This window comes from Rhinoraja longicauda, chromosome 26 (genome assembly GCF_053455715.1).
Source record: "Rhinoraja longicauda isolate Sanriku21f chromosome 26, sRhiLon1.1, whole genome shotgun sequence".
NCBI lineage: Eukaryota > Metazoa > Chordata > Chondrichthyes > Rajiformes > Arhynchobatidae > Rhinoraja > Rhinoraja longicauda.
The window spans coordinates 10,951,349-10,969,916 of record NC_135978.1 but is presented as its reverse complement, the minus strand read 5'-3'; the positions used below and the strand labels follow the sequence as shown (position 1 = coordinate 10,969,916).

The window sequence follows — 18,568 nt, the reverse complement described above, 5'->3', positions numbered from 1 at the left end:
TTAATCAACAATCAGCTCAGATTTAATATTATTGATCATAGGGATTGAGTGGCAGAAGACACAGAAGCTTGAAAGTATGCACCCTCAGGCTCAGGAACAACTTTGTTCCCTCTGTTATCAGGCTTCTGAACGGTCCTTCCATAAGCTAGGGTAATGTCCGATTCACCTCTTCCCCATCGCTGCCGTTGGACTTTGTCCATGGAACTGGTGCATTACAATGCAGAGAATCACATTCTGCACTCTGTATCACCCCCTTTGCTCTATCTATTCTACTTGAGCAGATACAAGGAACTGCAGATGCAGGTTTAAAGAAAAGACACAAATTGCTGGATAAACTCAGCAAGTCAGGTAGCATTCCTGGTGAACATGAAAAGGTGATGTTTCTGGTCAGGACCCGAGATGCAAGACAAAAGGTGCGAGACAAGGATGGAAGAGGTATGAATTGTGAAGCTGGAGGAAGGAATAAAGGCGGAAGGGGAGAAATGGGTGTGTATTCAGGTGGTGCACAGGGCAGAGAAGGGGGCAAGAAAGAGAGAGTGAGAAGGGGGGGGCGGGTTAACTTTAGCTTGATTGTATTTATTTCATTGAATTGGATGGCATGCATGATGAAGCTTCTTACTGTACTCGGTATATGTCACAATAATAAACCTAAACCTAAACCTAAAGTGAACTGTTAATAATCAGAAGCAAATCATTCCCATTTTTTTTTCAACTTTGCTTATCAATCCTCAAGGTTATTAAAATATAATTCAGTGTTTTTGTCTTTCCTTAATCTGCTCTTAATTACAAGAAATTTACAATTTCCTGGCTCATTTGCTTCACCACTTCCACCCTCTCGTGGGCCTTTCACTTTCCTCTGTATTAATTATGTGATACTTATCTTGAAGCCATCGGCGCATTTATTAAAATTATAAGAATTATGATAGTTTGCATCATTTGTTAAAGATTTGAAGAACATGAAACCTCAAGCAAATCCCCTGGTGGTTTCTCCCTGGTTGCAGACTTATTTATTAATCATTAATTAAATAGCCGTGAAATCAATATTGTTTCATAACTACTCGTTTCAAATATAAAGAAAGTAAATTGCTTTTTTTGAAACATGTCCGTGTCAGATAATAAAATTTCTAATCTATTAAATAAGATTACACTCGTACTTTGTTCTGTCACTTCATAAGTTCGTAAATACTAGGAGCAGAATTAAGCCATTCAACACATCAAGTTCACTCCGCCATTCAACCATGGCTGATCTATCGTTCCCTCTCAACCCCATTATCCTGCCTTCTCCCCTTAAACCCTGACACCCATACTAATCAAGAATCTGTCAATCTCCACCTTTAAAATATTCATTGACTTGGCCTCCACAACTGTCTGTGGCAATGAATTCTACATTCACCACCCTCTGACTAAAGAAATTCCTCCTCATCCCCTTTCTAAAGGTACATCCTTTTATTCTGAGATTAAGGCCTCTGGTCCTAGACTCTCCCACTAGTGGAAACATCCTCTCCACTTTCACTCTATCCAGGCATTTCACAATTCGGGAAGTTTCAGTGAGATCCTCCCCTCATTCCTGGGATCATTCTCGTAAACCTCATCTGGATCCTCTCCAACGCCAGCACATCCTTCCTCAGATATGGGGCCCAAAACTGCTCATAATACTCCCAATGAGGTCTGACCAGTGCCTTATAAAGCCAACAGTTCGCTGGGGTGTCGCGGGCATGATCACGAGGAGTCTTCCAAGAATCGTAGTGGATCCCAGCGCGTCGCTGCAAAATCATCCGGAGCGAAATTTCTCGGCGACAGCTGGCTTGTCGCTAGGTATCGTGGCTTATTGCGGGCGCTGCCTCATGCTGTCCCCAGGTTTGCTAGGTTCTCTTAGATGCATTTAGAAGCACATAATATTAAAATAAGTAAAGTCATTTCAAGATACCATAAAATACTTGTGTTTAACCAATTTATTTACCGTCAGGACATTTGACAGGTAGATTGGAGGCGACAGTTTGACGGTCAGGTAAGCGTGGGAATTTTCGCGATGTTTATGGCCATCAACGATCATATTTAAAGTAGGCTCCCAACCCAGATATGCAACCCAGAAACCAGATATGCATCTCCCGTACATTGTCAAAGAATGCCCACACACTTTTCACAAAAATCCATTTAACCACTTTTAAAATTAAATTGCTTAATACTGCCATTAGTAAACTGGAAGTCAATCCAGTTTATGCCTTGTTACCGTGAAGCTTGTTTTTTAAGTAACCCATACAAGATGTTACAGTTCAAAACTCTCAAATACTTACCGACTTGTCAGTGATTTCAGCGAAAATTAGGACGCCGGAGAAGCATTGACAGCGTGGGAATTTCACGGTTTCCGAAGACGGTGTAATCTCGACCTGACTCGGCATTGTTGTGGTCATTGTCGTCGGGTAAAAGAAAATGTTGACGATCTGCTACGACTTTGACAGTGGCCAGCAGTCGCCTAAATAATCGCCTAAGTGGGACAGGGCCTTTACTCTCTCAAAATAAATGCTAGCATTGCATTCAACTTCCTTACTACCAATTCGACTTGCAAATTAACTTTTTGGGAATCCTGCATCAGCACTCCCATGTCCCTTTGCACCTCCAATTTCTGAATTCTCTCCCCATTTAGAAAATAGTGTACGCCTTTATTCCTACTACCAAAATGCATGACACCGCACTTTGCTATGCTGTATTCCATCTGCCATTTCTCAGCCCACTCTCCTAACCTGTCTAAGTCCTTCTGCAGAGTCCCTGCTTTCTGTACATTAACTGCCCCTCCATCTATCTTAATATCATCTGCAAACATGGCCACAAAACGTTCAATTCCCTCATCCAAATCGTTGATACGTGTATACCGTGAAGAGTAGCGGCCCCAGCAGCGGTCTCTGTGGAACACTGCTGGTCGCAGGCAGCCAACTAGAAAGCGCCCCCTTTATTGCCACTCTTGGCCTTCCGTCATGCTATCCGTGCTAGTATCTTCCCTCTAATACCATGGGCTCTAATCTCCTTTAGCAGTCTCACTTCCACACAAACCAAACATTTGTGCTCTGCTCTGTACATCAGAGATCCAATTAAGCATGGAACTCAATTAATTTCAAAAAACAGACCTGGACTCTTTCCACAGTAATTTCCACAATGGCCCATGTGCCATTCCTGTGCCCAGAAGCCACTTCTTTGCCGATTCCATATTTTTATAGATCTCAGTACACCAATTAAGAAACTTTCTGTCCTTGTTAAATCTCAGCGAATTTGAAATCCTCAATGTTTGGAGCCTCAAAGGTCAGCAGGCTAGATAACAAGAACTCATCTAGACATCATGGGTTGAAAGTCTTGGGTGGAGGGATTTAATGAATAAGACCAAGTGGACCCATTGGGCTACAAACCTCTCAAGATTCAAGATTCAAGATATCTTTATTTGTCACCCAAAAAACAAGATTTATGGATGAAATTTAGTCACCCACAGTCCACTCTCCTGCATTGGTGCAGCACCCTCTCCCCCCCTCCTCTCCCCTCTCCCTCCTCCCTCCCCTCCCCCCTCCCTTTCCCCTCCCCCCACTCCATCCCCCTTATCCTGCCTCCTTTCCTCCCCCCCTCCCTCCACCCCCTCCCTCCCTCCCTCCCCCTCCCTCCCTAGGAGATAGATTTAAACTTTAAAATGTGAATAACAAAAAATATAACACCGATTTCTATGAAACTTCTTCCATTAGCACCAAAGGGACGACGGTGAGTAAGGAGGGCCTAAAATTGTCACGCTATCGTGTACCGATTTGGCTGTAGTTCAGGAACAAACAAACAAACAAATGAGAGTTTTAGTATATAGATGTTGCAACAAGTGAGTAGGACAAACTATGTGGATATTCATGGTTGTTAAGCCCCAATTTGTCAAAGTACCTCAGAAGAGTAAGTATCATATCATATCATATCATATCATATATATACAGCCGGAAACAGGCCTTTTCGGCCCACCAAGTCCGTGCCACCCAGCGATCCCCGTGCATTAACACTATCCTACACCCACTAGGGACAATTTTTACATTTACCCAGCCAATTAACCTACATACCTGTACGTCTTTGGAGTGTGGGAGGAAACCGAAGATCTCGGAGAAAACCCACGCAGGTCACGGGGAGAACGTACAAACTCCTTACAGTGCAGCACCCCTAGTCAGGATCGAACCTGAGTCTCCGGCGCTGCATTCGCTGTAAAGCAGCAACTCTACCGCTGCGCTACCGTAAGTAGTTCAGGAAGATACTATAACAGCATTTAAAAGACACTTGGACAGATACACAGATCGGAAAGGTTTAGAGGGATATTTGCCAAATGTGGGCAAATGGCATTAGCTTAGATGAGGCATCTTGGTCAGAAGAAATGGGCCAAAGGGCTTGTTTCCCTGCTGTGTAACCCAATGGTCTGTGGCTCTAAGTAAAAACTAGGGAGAGAGTGAAGATTGAAAAATGATTCCAGTAGAAGCCATTTTACAAGATGTGTTCCTAGTACAGTTAAATTCAGATAATCCAGTACCCAACCATTTGGAAATCCAGATGATTTGGCTCACCAGGTAATATTTGTCATGTTCTTCTGACTCGCCAGGCCCCTGCTTCCAGCACGTCCTACTGACTCACCGAGGTGCCAGTTGCCATGCTACATTCGACTCTCTGGGGCCCCATTTTCCAAGTTCTTTTCAAACTAATCAGGGTCCTTGAAAACTTGCTGAGTTCACTGAGAAATGTATTATATAACATTGTAACCTTACAAAGTGAATTCAAAATATAGTCTAAAAATCTGGCAGTTCGGCACCACTAAAGTCCCGAGAATGCCAGAATTATTTGAAATTTTACTAAATAATAACATTGTTGTGAAACAGCTTTGTTCATTCTGATCAATCACGATAATCTCGCAGAGACAGAGGGCTTTTGAAAGCATTGAGTAATCACAAAGCACAAGGTTGTTCAGTGTATCCATAGCTGTCCTGCAATCCATCCGATTGTTGTTCTTTTCTATTTTAGTAGCAGAAGAAGCAATACTAACACATCGCCAGCACCTTCACATCTTCTGGCTTTCTTCAAGCAATTTACAGCAAAGAACAAGAATGAGGTGCAAAATGCTGAGAACGTGGAGATTCCACTGAGGCCCAAGCAACACTGGGTTCACGTGCACAGTCAATGGCCAATCAATATAACAGGTCAGTTTAAAAATGACTCCAGTACTGTATGTAACAAATAGGAGCATCAATGGGCCACCTATCCCTTCAGCATTTTCAAAGAACACAATGACTGAGGCTCCTCAGCTGAATCAATATCGTCTCAGTGAAGACATTTCCCCTCATGTCAGTTCTACGTAGCCTAATTATTCTCAAACAGTGCCCACTGGTCATAGATTCCTCAGTCAGGGGAAACAGTCACCACGTATCTGGATAGTTGAGCCCTTTAAGAACCCCACGAGCTTCAATGAGATCTCAAACTCTTCTAAGCTATACATGATACAATCCCAGTCTTATCAATCGATCCTCATGTGGAAAATGCACCGTCTTTGGAAATGCACTCCTCATGGCAAGTACATCTTTTCCCAGATAAGGGGACTGAGGCAGTATTCCAGGTCTGGTCTCACCATGATGAGTACAATTGCAATAAGACCTCCTTACTCTCCTGGTGTTCCAATTGTCTCATTGTAAAGGCTAGTATACAACTTGCCCTCCTAATGACATTGCTACTCATGCACATTGGTATTCTGTGATTTGTGTACAAGCACATCCAAGTGCCATTAAAAATTTACACTAACCAATCCCTCTCACCATTTAATGGAAACCTTTCTTATTTTTGTTATGTGAACCAAAATGAAATGGCTGAGGTCCAGCCACTGACCTCTGCGGCACTCCTCTAATCAAAGGCTACCAACTTAAGAAGGATTTGTTTATTCCTATTCTTGCTTTCTGTCCAATAACCGAAACCTCACTCCAAGTCAGAACATTACCCCAAATCTAGTTAACCAGGTCAGAATATTATTGAAAGACTTCCAGGAAACTAAGAACACCTCACCTTTTGTTATAAATTCCAGTATTTTCCCAAACCACTGGTAGGTCCTTCAGATTTATCAGTTTTCAAATGTAGCCAACTTCTCTGATGTTTTTTTTCAGATTTTTATCTATTTCCTTTGGATCTGCAATGTTGCCCAGCGGGTTTTGTGTGGTTTCCTCTGTAAAGACAAAACAAAGTAACTCTTTAATTGAAAAGAGCACAAAGTGCTAAAGTAACTCAGCGGGTCAGGCAGCATCTCTGGAGAAGATCCCTAGGTGATGTTTCGAGTCAGGACCCTTAAACAATGGTCCCACATTTACCCTCACTAAACTTTTTCTTCCTACCGCCTATTAAAGGTCTAGCAGTCTGTTTTAAATGTTTCTCTCCAGTTTCTGCTCATTTTCTACCTTTATCAATTTCGGGTTCTTTCTCAGGCCTACTGCTTTTTCTGGAAACTTTAAAACCATATTTTGAGTTAGAATAACCTTAATTTCTCTGATAAGCCATGGATAATCAGTTATGCCTCAAAGGATTTTCTTTTCAATGTATGAATTGTTTCTTTAAATATGAGTAATTTTCTGTCATGCCTTTTAATGCATCCTCTCTATTAAACATACCCGACACTTCTCATATAGTCCACTGTTTAGATTTAAGACACTATATTACTTTCAAACTCAATGTAAAATTCTATCACATTGTTGTCACTCTCCACCAAAGGTCTCTTGATAACAAGATTATCAATCAACCATTTTCATTGCACAAAACAAGATATAAAATAGCCTTTATCCTAGTTGATGCCTCAAATATTGATTTTGAAATGTGCCTCAAATACATTGCATGAATTCATCTTCCACCGTATTCCATAAAATTTGATTTGTTCAATCTGTGTGTTGTCATTCATCCATGATCATTGTATTACCAGCCAGCTTTAATCTCCTGATTTATACCGTGCCCAATATTACAGTTACTATTTAGAAGCCTATAAATAACACCTACCTATATTTTCTGACCTTTGCTACATCTTAGTTTGACCCAAATTTATCTAATCCTACATCATGATAACTCTTGCCATGATCATTCCTCACCACTGCATTAATCTTCTCTTTTGGTAATTGTACTGCAAAACATTGCTTCCCTGTTTCTATCATTTTTGTCTTTTCTTCCAAACTATAAAATACCCTGGAATATTTAGTGCTCAGCTTTGTTGACACATGTCTTGAATAATTTACAATTCCTCCTATTTGTGGAGGAAATTCATTCGCCTTGTTGTAAATGCCGTGAACATTCAGGTACAATATGCCTTTAATGACCTGTAATTTTTCATTTTTCTCTACTGTAATCTGGTTGTGCTGTTCAACTTTATTTTTGACACCTATTAATTTTACTTACTACTTTTCTAACTTCAACTTCTGGTTTATCTTTATCCTTTCTCAATACCCTGTGACGTTTCCGTTGGCTGTCAGACTAGTTTAAACCCACTACAATAGCAACAGCACAATCTTCCTTTCTCTACATGTTAGCCCAATTACCTGCCAATTGAACCCAGGAAAGAAGATTTCCTTTCTTCCGGTAGTACTGTATATTCTGTTATTCTAAATCTGAGATCGTAGATTAAATCCATACCGTTGAGCTCAGAAAAAATGATAGAATGGGAATTAAATCAGGCATTAGTTTGGGTTATGTAGATTGGGTGATTAAACCTAGAAACAAATTTCAAAAGATAAATATCCCAAGGAAAGGGTTAATCTCAGCATGAAAGTCAGCAATGATGGTCCCATTATAAGTACATTTGCTAGTATTATGATGGCCAAGCAACAAAATAATATCTACACAACCAGAACCAATTTGCAACCTTACCTTCAGGGAAATGTGATGAATCTGTCATGAATTCACTAAATATGTCACTCAGCATTGACACTTATGGTGAATATAAATCCATTATCAGTCTCAATAAAAAGTTTATATTTCCAGACTCTTCCACTCATGAGAATTTATTCCTTAGATCGTCTAACTGTGAGTGAGCTGGACAGGATGATGCATGCAGCAAAGTACTCAACACTTGTCCAGCCTTCTGTCTGTGAAACTGGCTGCTGGTCCAACCGATACAGAGCTATCAATTCCATGTGCAACAACAGGTAACGTTAATGTGATCTTCACTCAATTATGGACTGAGATAATGACATCTTTCTAAAGAAACGAGGAAAGCCGCTACGTATACGAATTGTACAATTATGTAGGCTCCATTAAAATGGATTCAAATGAAATAAACTATTTCTAATCCTTTAGTTACATAATCTACAGAAACTGCATGGCTAGTAACCATAATACTTCTGCACCCAATGACAACCTGCATTCATATTGCTCCGTTAGTATTGTAATATGTTCCAAGGTGCCTCTCAGAAGGTACCAAATTACCAAACAAGCTTTGATACCCAGGCTTTTAAGGAGATAGTAAGATGTAACCAAAGACTTGGTCAAGGAACTAAACCTTCAGGAAGAGTGGGAGGCAACAAAAGCAGCTGCAGGTACTGGTGATGGGGAGGAGGGGGGGGGGGGGGGGGGGAGGGGGAGAGGACATCCCCCCCCCCCCCTGACATTTCCACAGGTATCCAGAATTGGACCACAGAGGGTGAAGCTGTTAAAGGGAGTGGAAAATAAGATTAAATTGAACCCTGATCAAGCAGAAGTCAGCCAAGACAGCTTTAGCGGAATCTCTCTAAGATACTCTTTCAGCAACAGAGAAATCTCACCCATTTGCCCAACCTCCCATCCTCCAAAGTAGAATCCAGCAATGTACAGGGCTGAACCTCCAAGGTTTAATGGAACTGCAGTCTCAAAAATATCACCCGAGAATCACCCGAACATCACTGAACAATTAGATTACTATAAAACATACTTGCTAGCCATCCCTGCTACTGGATAGAGCTCTTAAGGATAGCGGAGTGAGGGGGTATGGGGAGAAGGCAGGAACGGGGTACTGATTGAGAGTGATCAGCCATGATCACATTGAATGGCGGTGCTGGCTCGAAAGGCTGAATGGCCTACTCCTGCATCTATTGTCTATTGTCTATTGTCTATTGTCTATTGTCTATTGTAAATCTCCAGATATTATAATGAAATCCTGATGCACAAGTCAGCCCATGTGGTGGGCAAGTTGCCATATTTTCCAAAGGCCATACAATCTACAATTGGCAAGGTACACCAAGCCGCCTGGAACTTCAAGGAAATGCCTGTGGTTTTCAAAATCAGATTATAAATCTGTTGGGACTTCCTTTCTTGCTGAAAGAGTCTGACAGGAGCTCAAGTTAACTTGTGATAATTAAATGAAGGAGTTCTTTGCAGTTCTACGATATCCATTACCCTCTGACTCCATTTACAAGAAAGAGAAAAGTCCAACGGGAAGTATTCGCAATGAAATCTTTAGAAATTAATTTAACGAGACATGAAAATAATTTCTGACTTCATTTTACATTTATAATGACTGCAGATGGAGAAATTGCAGTCAAAATTATATTTTCCATCTGCTCACTTCCAGGAGGACTCCGTATCTGGGAATACCCAATATGCCATTTACTCGCTGGCTTCCAGCTGAATATGAAGACGGATTTTCCCTTCCAAAAGGCTGGATACAGGGAAAGCTTTACCTGGGATTCCCTCTGCCACCGGTAATTATTGGTGCTCAATTACTTCCTCTGGTCGTTTGACACAAAATGCTGGAGCAACTCAGCGGGTCGGGCAGCATCTCTGGAGAGAAGGAATGGGTGACGTTTCGGGTCGAGACTGATGTCAGGGGAGGGGGCGGGACAAAGATAGGATGTAGTCGGAGACAAGAAGACTAGTGGGAGAAGTGGGAAGGGGAAGGGGATAGAGAGGGGAAGCAGGGACCACCTGAAGTCCTCTGGTAGTTTGTTCCATGTACCCACCATCCTCTTTGTGAATAATCTGTTCCTTGGGGTCATCCAAACACTTTCCACTCTTCCATTTAACCTATGCCCCCTAGTTCTCTATTTTCCCACTCAGGATAAAAGACTGTGTACATACTTCGTTCATCAATTTTCCGTCAAAATGCCAAGAATTTCCTTTATTGATATTCAAACGAAATTTTTTAAAAGGTTGATATGAACATACAACACAGTGCATACAAAAATATTGTAATAAACTTCAATAAATTTCAATAAACTTCAAACTTTAAAATTCAAACTTTAAACAGAATGCTAGTGCAAAAACATACAAAACCTACCATCATTTATGGACACATTACACTGATGGATGATCAGATCAAGTCCTCACTTGGAATTCGCCGAAGTCAGCACCGGCGACAACCTGGCGATAACCTAGGACAGCGCCCTCGTCAGGAGATGTCAAGCTACGCTCATTGGCGTCAAACCAACAGTCGGCGAAAAATTTCAAGCCTTCACAAAATCCAGCGACGACCAGAAAAACGCTACGACCCGTTGGAGACTACTCACGACCATGCCCGCGACACCCCGGCGACCGTGCGGCGACAGTCTTGTCGCCCGTAGTCGCCTAAAAAAATCGCCGAACTGGGACAGGGGCTTTAGTGTTTTATCTATTTGTGACCAAATAATATTGTAGGTTGCACCTAAAAATCAATTCTGCAACACCAGAGGGACTGATCGATGCTCAATCTCTGGTGTTATTAACTGTGCCTCTGAAGCCAAGGGAAATGTCAGCCACTGTGCTTTTCACTGTTGGACCAGTTCGCCAAAAGTTACAAAAAGGAAATCTTGTGAGGTTGAAGAAATTTGTAAACACTCCAGGTTTTTCAGTCATTAGTCAAACAGAAGTCCAGATATTTACCTCTAACCCTTATGCTTGCTCTCCACAGAGGGCCATTGCTACAAAGACGGCTCCAAGTTATTCTTCAAATGAACTAAAACAGTGCCAGTGCAACTGTGAGGTTAAAGGTCTAATTGTGTCTGTAACCCGGAAGTGGCCTTTACAACCCATGCAAGAACAGAAATGTGTTTCTTTCATCTAAGGAGCTGCCAGAGGAAGCTGTAGAAGCGGAAACAATTACGACTTTCAAAAACATTTGGACAGATCTACGGATAGGAGGGGTTTGGAGGGATATGCAGCAAATGCAGATAAATGGGACTAGCCCAGAATGCCAACATGGTTGGCATGAACACGCTAAGCCAAAGAGCATTTTACACTGCTATATTGCTCTATGAATCTGACTCTCAGTCAGAAATCTGAAACTATGTTAAACTCAATATTACCAAGTGATTATTTTCTAAAATCAATTTCAGGTTGGTGGTTTATCCTCATGTGGTATTGTTAATCAAATCAATAAATATAGAAAATAATCTAGGTCAGTATGCATTTAATGTCAGTGCTTTTCATCTGTAAATTAATTGTTTGGGTGACCAGTAATTATCATCCCTGATTTGGGAGAGGGATGTGGCAGTGTAATGACACCACTGGTGGAAAGATATAAATAGAATGGAAAATTAACATGGGAATTTGGCGTTATAAACCTGGTCAAATAAATAAAATTAAAAAAAATTAAAATCAAGGGGCAAAATGATACGTTTTAACAGGGACTGACCCACGCAGAAAAACATTATCCCAATGAAGATAGACACAAAGTGCTGGAATAACTCAGCGGAACAGGCAGCATCTCTGGAGAGAAGGAATGGCTGCCTGTCCTGAGTTCCTCCAGCATTTTGTTTGTGAACCAGCATCTGTAGTTCCTTCCTAAACATTACCCCAGTAGCTTTGTGAACAGAAATTAAAGACTTAGCAGGAAGTATAGCCCACAGATGGCAACCTTGAGCACACAAACAAGTGTAAGAGTATGTATGCGATGAATCCACTATGTCTACGGACAGTGCACTGAGAGATAGGATGTTGATGTGGTTATTTGGATCACAATACTATTAGCTTTTCCCTCTACAGAGAAATTCCTTTAATGCATGTTAGAGAAACTGGGAATTGATCAGAAATCAAAACAAAGATACAACAATAAAAACCGAAGGAAATGTTAAAACTAATAATATAAATCCATTCCCAAATAATCCTTTGCTGAATATTGCTGGCTTAAGAATATTAGTGAACGTTGAAGGAATCTTTTGATGATTTCATGAAAATCTCTGCTCACCCAGCACTGGGTTTGGGCACTCTGAATGAATAAGAGGATTTATATATCAAATACTGACTCAAAATTGTTAATTATTCTGATTCATCTTCAGGCCAGAGAAGTTTCCAACAAGATCCTGAAAGCATCCTTTGAAAGCATCGTTTCAGACTCTGAAAGAAGTCGATTATTTGTACAGTGGGGCCAGTGGATTAGTCACGACATAAGTTTAACTCAACCATCCAACAATATCCAGGCCTTCAGCAATGGCATCAACTGTGCGACGTCTTGTGTTCAGAAAGCTCCTTGTTTCCCCATTAAGGTACAGAATTTATTTTCCATTATTGATAGCTTGGGTCATGCTCAATCCAAACAGGCGCACAGTGACGCAGTGGTAGAGCTGCTGCCCTACAGCGCCAGAGACTCGGGTTCGATCCTGACTACAGGTGCCGTCTGTGTGGGGTTTGTACATTCTCCCCGTGACCATGTGGGTCTTTTCCGGGTGCTCCTGCTTCCTCCCACGTTCCAAAGACGTGCGCGTTTGTAGGTGAATTGGCTTTTATAACTTGCCCCTGTTGTGAATGGAGTGGATGCGAAAGTGAGCTACCTTAGAAATAATGTACAGGTGATCGATGATCAGCGTGGACTTGGTGGGTCGGAGGGCCTGGTTGCATGCTGTACCTCTAAACTTAGCTAAACAAACATGTCCTTATGTGGGACCTGTCGGAATTTCATTTAGTTCCACCACTGGTAACATGACTGCTTTCCAGTCTAATTAACGTTAGCTGTCCTAATTTTTACAAAAATAAAATGTTACAATGTGCCCAAATAATTAGCAGCAGCAATTAGAAAGATCCTGGTAGCTCCTAGTGCAGAATTCAAGCCCACCCTTGGACAAGCTAGTCATGTTAGTCTCTTGCATCCATTTTCTTGTCTTCTTCTCCAGTTTATTCTTTATGTTGAAGAAGTGAGCATGTTGAAAGATTATACAAGAGTGTGCCGTGCTAGAACATGAATGAAAAAAAAACAGACAGATGGAAGAACTCAATGGGTCAAGCGGCATCAATAGAGGCCAAGGGGTGATTGTAGTTTCACGTCAAGATCCCTACATCAGGAACGTAGAGGGGAGATTGCCAGTACAGTATATAGAAGTGAGAGGGAGGGGTGAAGCAGAGACTGGAGGATGATCAGTGGAATCAACTGAGGTGGGAAAGTGGGGGAGGAGGAGAGATAACAGCTAGATGGAGCCAGTGGGGGAGTGGGGATCTTGAGATGTTGGTTGGTTGTTGTTAGGTGGAACAAGTTAAGGGAGGGAATCTGAGCAGATGGAACCGGGTTGGGGAAGGCAGAGCAAGTGAGAATGTTAACCACAACCTGAATGGCGTGCATTTCCCATTGATTCATGTAATATTAATCTGCGTGCATTTAACGCTGCTGGTGTTGGTATGTTTACCTACTGAATTGGCAGGCGTGCCAGCATTGAACAAAGCAAGCTGTGATCTGTTCCTGAATGCACGACAAGTCAAATTCCACAGCTGCTCGGTACATCATCCTTTGTTCTGCTTACCACACAAGTTGGTTGGATCTTCCAAACACTGGCGAGTTGCTGCTGAGTTCCGGGTGACCGCATGTCTTCGGAAGTGCGCGGTTTCTCCCAGCATGCTCCCAGGCACAATCTCCCAACAGGTGGTTGAGTGAAGCCCTGCGCACAACCATGCCTGGGAGAAGCATCACAAAACTCTGAGAAAGTACTTCAGCAATGGTGGTTTGCATTCAATTGACAGATTGGCAAAAATCATACTGTAAAATGTCCTTAAAGCGTAGAACAGAATAGGAAAAGCTCAGGAACAGGCCCTTCAGCCCACAATGTCTGTGCCATACATGATGCCAAGTTAAACTATATCCTCTGTCTGCACATGATCCATATCCCCGGTGTGTATCCAGGTGCCTATCTGAAAGCCTCTTAGATGCCACGATCGCATCTACCTCCACTAGCACCCCTGGCAGCACGTTCGAAGCACCCACCACCGTCTGTGTAAAATAAAACTTTTCCCCGCACATCTCCTTTAAGCTTTGCCCCCTTCACCTTCAACCTATGACCTCTAGTCTTTGACATTTCCACCCCAGAAAAAGGGTTCTGACTGTCTACTCCATCTGTGCCTCTCATAATTTTATATGCCCCTGTATATTAAATATCATAGATATGGACAATGCTCAGTCTATTGATCCTGAGTTTTGCTTGCAGGCCACCTAATGTGAAGCAATCCCATAAACCTGGAGGCAATTTAAAAAAAAAGCTCAGCTGAATAACTGAGCCTAGACATTTAGACTAAACCTTTGCAGGAATATATAGGAAGGAACTGGAGATGCCCAGTTGCTCTTGATATTGGCAATGGAAGGAATGAATGACAATGTAAAATATAGAGTGATCTTAAGGGCAATACCTAAAGTGCAAAGTCATATGTCATTTTAACTTGCACGTGTAGGAGCAAAGAGGTCCTTCTGCAGTTGTAGGAGCAAAGAAGTCCTTCTGCAGTTGTACAGGGCCCTAGTGAGACCGCACCTGGAGTACTGTGTGCAGTTTTGGTCTCCAAATTTGAGGAAAGATATTCTTGCTATTGAGGGCGTGCAGCGTAGATTTACTAGGTTAATTCCCGGAATGGTGGGACTGTGGTATGTTGAAAGACTGGATCGACTAGGCTTGTATACACTGGAATTTAGAAGGATTAGAGGAGATCTTATCGAAACGTATAAGATTATTAAGGGGTTGGACACGTTAGAGGCAGGATACATGTTCCCAATGTTGGGGGAGTCCAGAACAAGGGGCCACAGTTTAAGAATAAGGGGTAGGCCATTTAGAACTGAGATGAGGAAAAACTTTTTCAGTCAGAGAGTTGTAAATCTGTGGAATTCTCTGCCTCAGAAGGCGGTGGAGGCCAATTCTCTGAATGCATTCAAGAGAGAACTTGATAGAGCTCTTAAGGATAGCGGAGTCAGGGCGTATGGGGAGAAGGCAGGAACGGGGTACTGATTGAGAATGATCAGCCATGATCACATTGAATGGCGGTGCTGGCTCGAAGGGCCGAATGGTCTCCTCCTGCACCTATTGTCTATTGTCTATTGTGTATTTAATGCTGTCTCATCTTGCACCTGCTGCCTTGGACCTTGAGTGAACAGTGCCTGGCAAGATTATGCAGTTAATTTCCTCCTTCTCGCATCCATTCCCCTCTTTTACTGCTCCCTCAAACATTGTGAAATTTCTTAAACGTTAATATACTCTCTGTCCCAGGGCAAGACCCCTCCACATATTCACCACCATCCACAGACGGTAATTCAATTTGCACTGTGGCCACTTTGAGATCTAATAATCAGAAGGGCTGCAAATTAATGCAGGTATACACTGATAGGAGTCAGATGACAAGCACAAATTCTAGCAACACATGCGAGAACCACCCATCTTAAACAGTGTTACAGTGGTAAGATGCTGTTTTTAAAAGTTGTCCGATTTAATGTAAATGTGAATAATTTCCGGGCCTAGAACTCTGTCCTATAATTAACTCTAATTTTCTTCCCACAGATGCACCTGACCTACTTAGTATTCCAGCATTTTCTGTTTAAAATAAAAATTGTACATTAAAACTATTCCAGAGACACTTCAATGGTATTTGAAGTGCCATGTATTCATGTATTCATTAAACTGCCCCTCTATCCCGATCTATCATCACTTCCCTTGTTGTTCATCTGCAGGTAACTTGTGATGACCTACAGGCTACAAACACTCGACAGTGCCTTCCATTCACCCGCTCGGCTCTCACATGCAGCTTGGGATATGGGAACAGGAATGGATGTGAGCAGATCAATGTACAGGCAGCCTACATCGACGCCGGCAATGTTTACGGCAGCACAGAAAACCAGGCAAAGAAACTCAGAAATCTCACCAATCATCTAGGCTTGTTGAAAGTCAACCCTACCTTTTCAGACCGCAACCTGCAATATTTGCCTTTCAGAAACGCTGGCCAGACAAATGTTTGTCCAATGGCCTACAACCACTCCTTATGTCCCAGTATTAATATTCCCTGTATGCAAGCTGGTAAGAATTTGTTGATAGTGATATAGAATAAATATAAGAGCGCGGTGTTCAGGTCAAGCTATCTAATATCATGCACACTGTTCCCTGAGCCATCATTAAGCCTGCTAATGTGAATAATGCACATTTAGACCACTGGATCAAATCTGAGAACCTCTGCCTTTCTGATCAATCAGGCCATTTACCTGGTATACATTCCTCGAACCACCTTTGCTCTAACTAGTTATTTGGAGCTCATTCATTTTGGCTTTATTTGTTCACTCTTATTTGGTAATTTCAGATCCTCGGACTTTTAATCATAGCATAAATTCAATCTCACCCATACATTTTGGGTGATCCTCATGTTTTTATCCTTGTGTAAATAATGCAATGATCTCGTCAATCCTAGGCGATGGCCGAGCAAATGAAAATTTGGGACTGTTGGCATTCCATACGATATTTCTACGGGAACATAATCGTTTAGCCAGGGAGCTGAAGAGACTGAATCCACACTGGAGTGGAGAAACCATCTATCAGGAGGCGAGGAAAATCATTGGAACTTTTCATCAGGTGAAGGCAAACTGGAGCATAACTGGAAATGATAAGAGGTTTTGTCAACCACGTTTCCAAAGTTCATTCAGTTCTGGACCTTTCTATCCTGTCTGGAGCTACCGTAGATTACTTGATAAAGATTGACTTCCAGGATCATTCCTGTTGTATCATGTAACCACCAGGATGGAGAAAGAGAAAAAGCAAACCTTTATCCATCCAACAGTTTCTGTATTCCTGTATTTCCTGCGTGATTGTAAATGTGGGACTGTACACGTGTGTCCATCTGCACCTCTTTGCACGTGTCTCAGCAGTTCCTTATCACACCTTTCAATAGTGACTGCATCCAAATGATAGAATGAAGTAGCTTTATGGAGGCTGGGAGATTGGCTTGGGGGGCATTGAACTAACTCTGGCTGGAGGTGACAACAAAAGCATGAATGAAGATTCCATGATTGGGTGGATGAGGCAAGGGCAGAGGCAGACTGTGAAATATAACCTCTCCTTATAAATGGCAGAATGTGGAATCCAAAATCAAGTCCTGGTTAAGATATACATATTACTGATTTTCTTTCATCTGAGCCAGTAACTGTGACGGAGAATGGAACCTGTGGCAGGTTTGTGATGGGTTCAAAGAAGATTGTTTGGATTAGCTGAAAGAAAAGCAGGAGACAGCCTGTTACATCCCTGTAGCCAGTCCATGCTCCAGCAGTGGAAGTCGAACTCAGAAAGTAGAATAATGGAATGACAATCGGAAAAGAAAGTGAGAGAAATATTTTAAAAGCCATTTGGGCAGATACATGTATAGGAAATGTTTTGAGAGATATGGAGGGTAGGAGTAGCGTAGATGGGGCATCTTGGTTGGTGTGGGCAAGTTGGGCCAAAGGCCTGTTTCTATGCTGTCTGACTCCATGACTAAATAGTGGAGGAGAATTAAGGAGTGTGAATCAACGATTAAAACAATATATTACAAATGTTTAAGAATCACTTTCTGCTTTCCCTCCAACAGATTATAACCTACAGGGATTATATTCCACGAGTAATTGGAAAGCATGCAACAAAGAAGTACCTATCCGAATATCGTGGCTACAATGAGTCTGCCGATCCCAGGCTTGCTAATGTTTTTGCTACAGCTGCCATGCGCTTTGGACATGTTACTGTGCAACCAGTGGTGAAACGTTTCAATGAAATGTACCAGGAGGACCCAAAATATCCCAGCAAATTCCTGCACAATACTTTATTTACTCCGAGGAATCTAATCGAGGAAGGTCTTTAATATTATTATTCCACTTGCAAATAACAGCAGCCAAGTTAAAATATGGCTGCATTTTTGTGTTCAGTAATTGTGTCAGAGTGGGGTCACAGAACAGCTTTCTAAGTTATGCTTCCAGAATTAACTTAGAGCATTCCCAAACAAGTATAAATAAGATTAACTACAGGAACAATGAGTTCTATACTTTCTATACTTTCACATCAATCGCCTAGGTCTACCAGGGGATATGTGTAGAGGTTGTTTCCACAATGTCCCATCAAATACTCGTTATTGAGATAAAGAATGAATAAGGGCGGCCGTAACGTTGGCATGTGGCACAGTGGCTGCCTCACAGTGCCAGACACCCGGGTTCGATCCTGACTATGGGTGTTGTGTGTACAGAGTTTGTATGTTCTCCCCGTGACCAAGTGGGTTTTCCCCGGGCGCTCCGGTTTCTTCCCACACTCCAAAGGCGTTCAGGTTTGTAGGTTAATTGGCTTCGGTAAAGATTGTAAATTGTTCCTCGTGTGTAGGATAGTGGTAGTGTACAGGTGGGCCATAGGGCCTGTTTTCG

At 42.0% G+C, this 18,568-nt stretch overlaps 1 protein-coding gene across 3 annotated transcripts in view; it reads left to right on the top strand.

Annotated features, from left to right (window-relative positions):
- Positions 1-18,568, top strand: part of LOC144606482 (eosinophil peroxidase-like) — a 41,867-nt gene that overhangs the window by 9,873 nt on the left and 13,426 nt on the right. For all 3 annotated transcript variants that reach the window (XR_013548954.1, XM_078422645.1, XM_078422643.1), the window contains 7 exons: positions 5,023-5,195; positions 8,030-8,162; positions 9,563-9,692; positions 12,243-12,449; positions 15,875-16,217; positions 16,603-16,763; positions 17,752-18,010. Coding sequence is in view for 2 of the 3 variants with exons in the window: in XM_078422645.1 (XP_078278771.1) it covers positions 5,023-5,195; positions 8,030-8,162; positions 9,563-9,692; positions 12,243-12,449; positions 15,875-16,217; positions 16,603-16,763; positions 17,752-18,010 (1,406 nt within the window). In the remaining variant the exon portion in view is untranslated. The remainder of the gene's footprint in view (positions 1-5,022; positions 5,196-8,029; positions 8,163-9,562; positions 9,693-12,242; positions 12,450-15,874; positions 16,218-16,602; positions 16,764-17,751; positions 18,011-18,568) is intronic.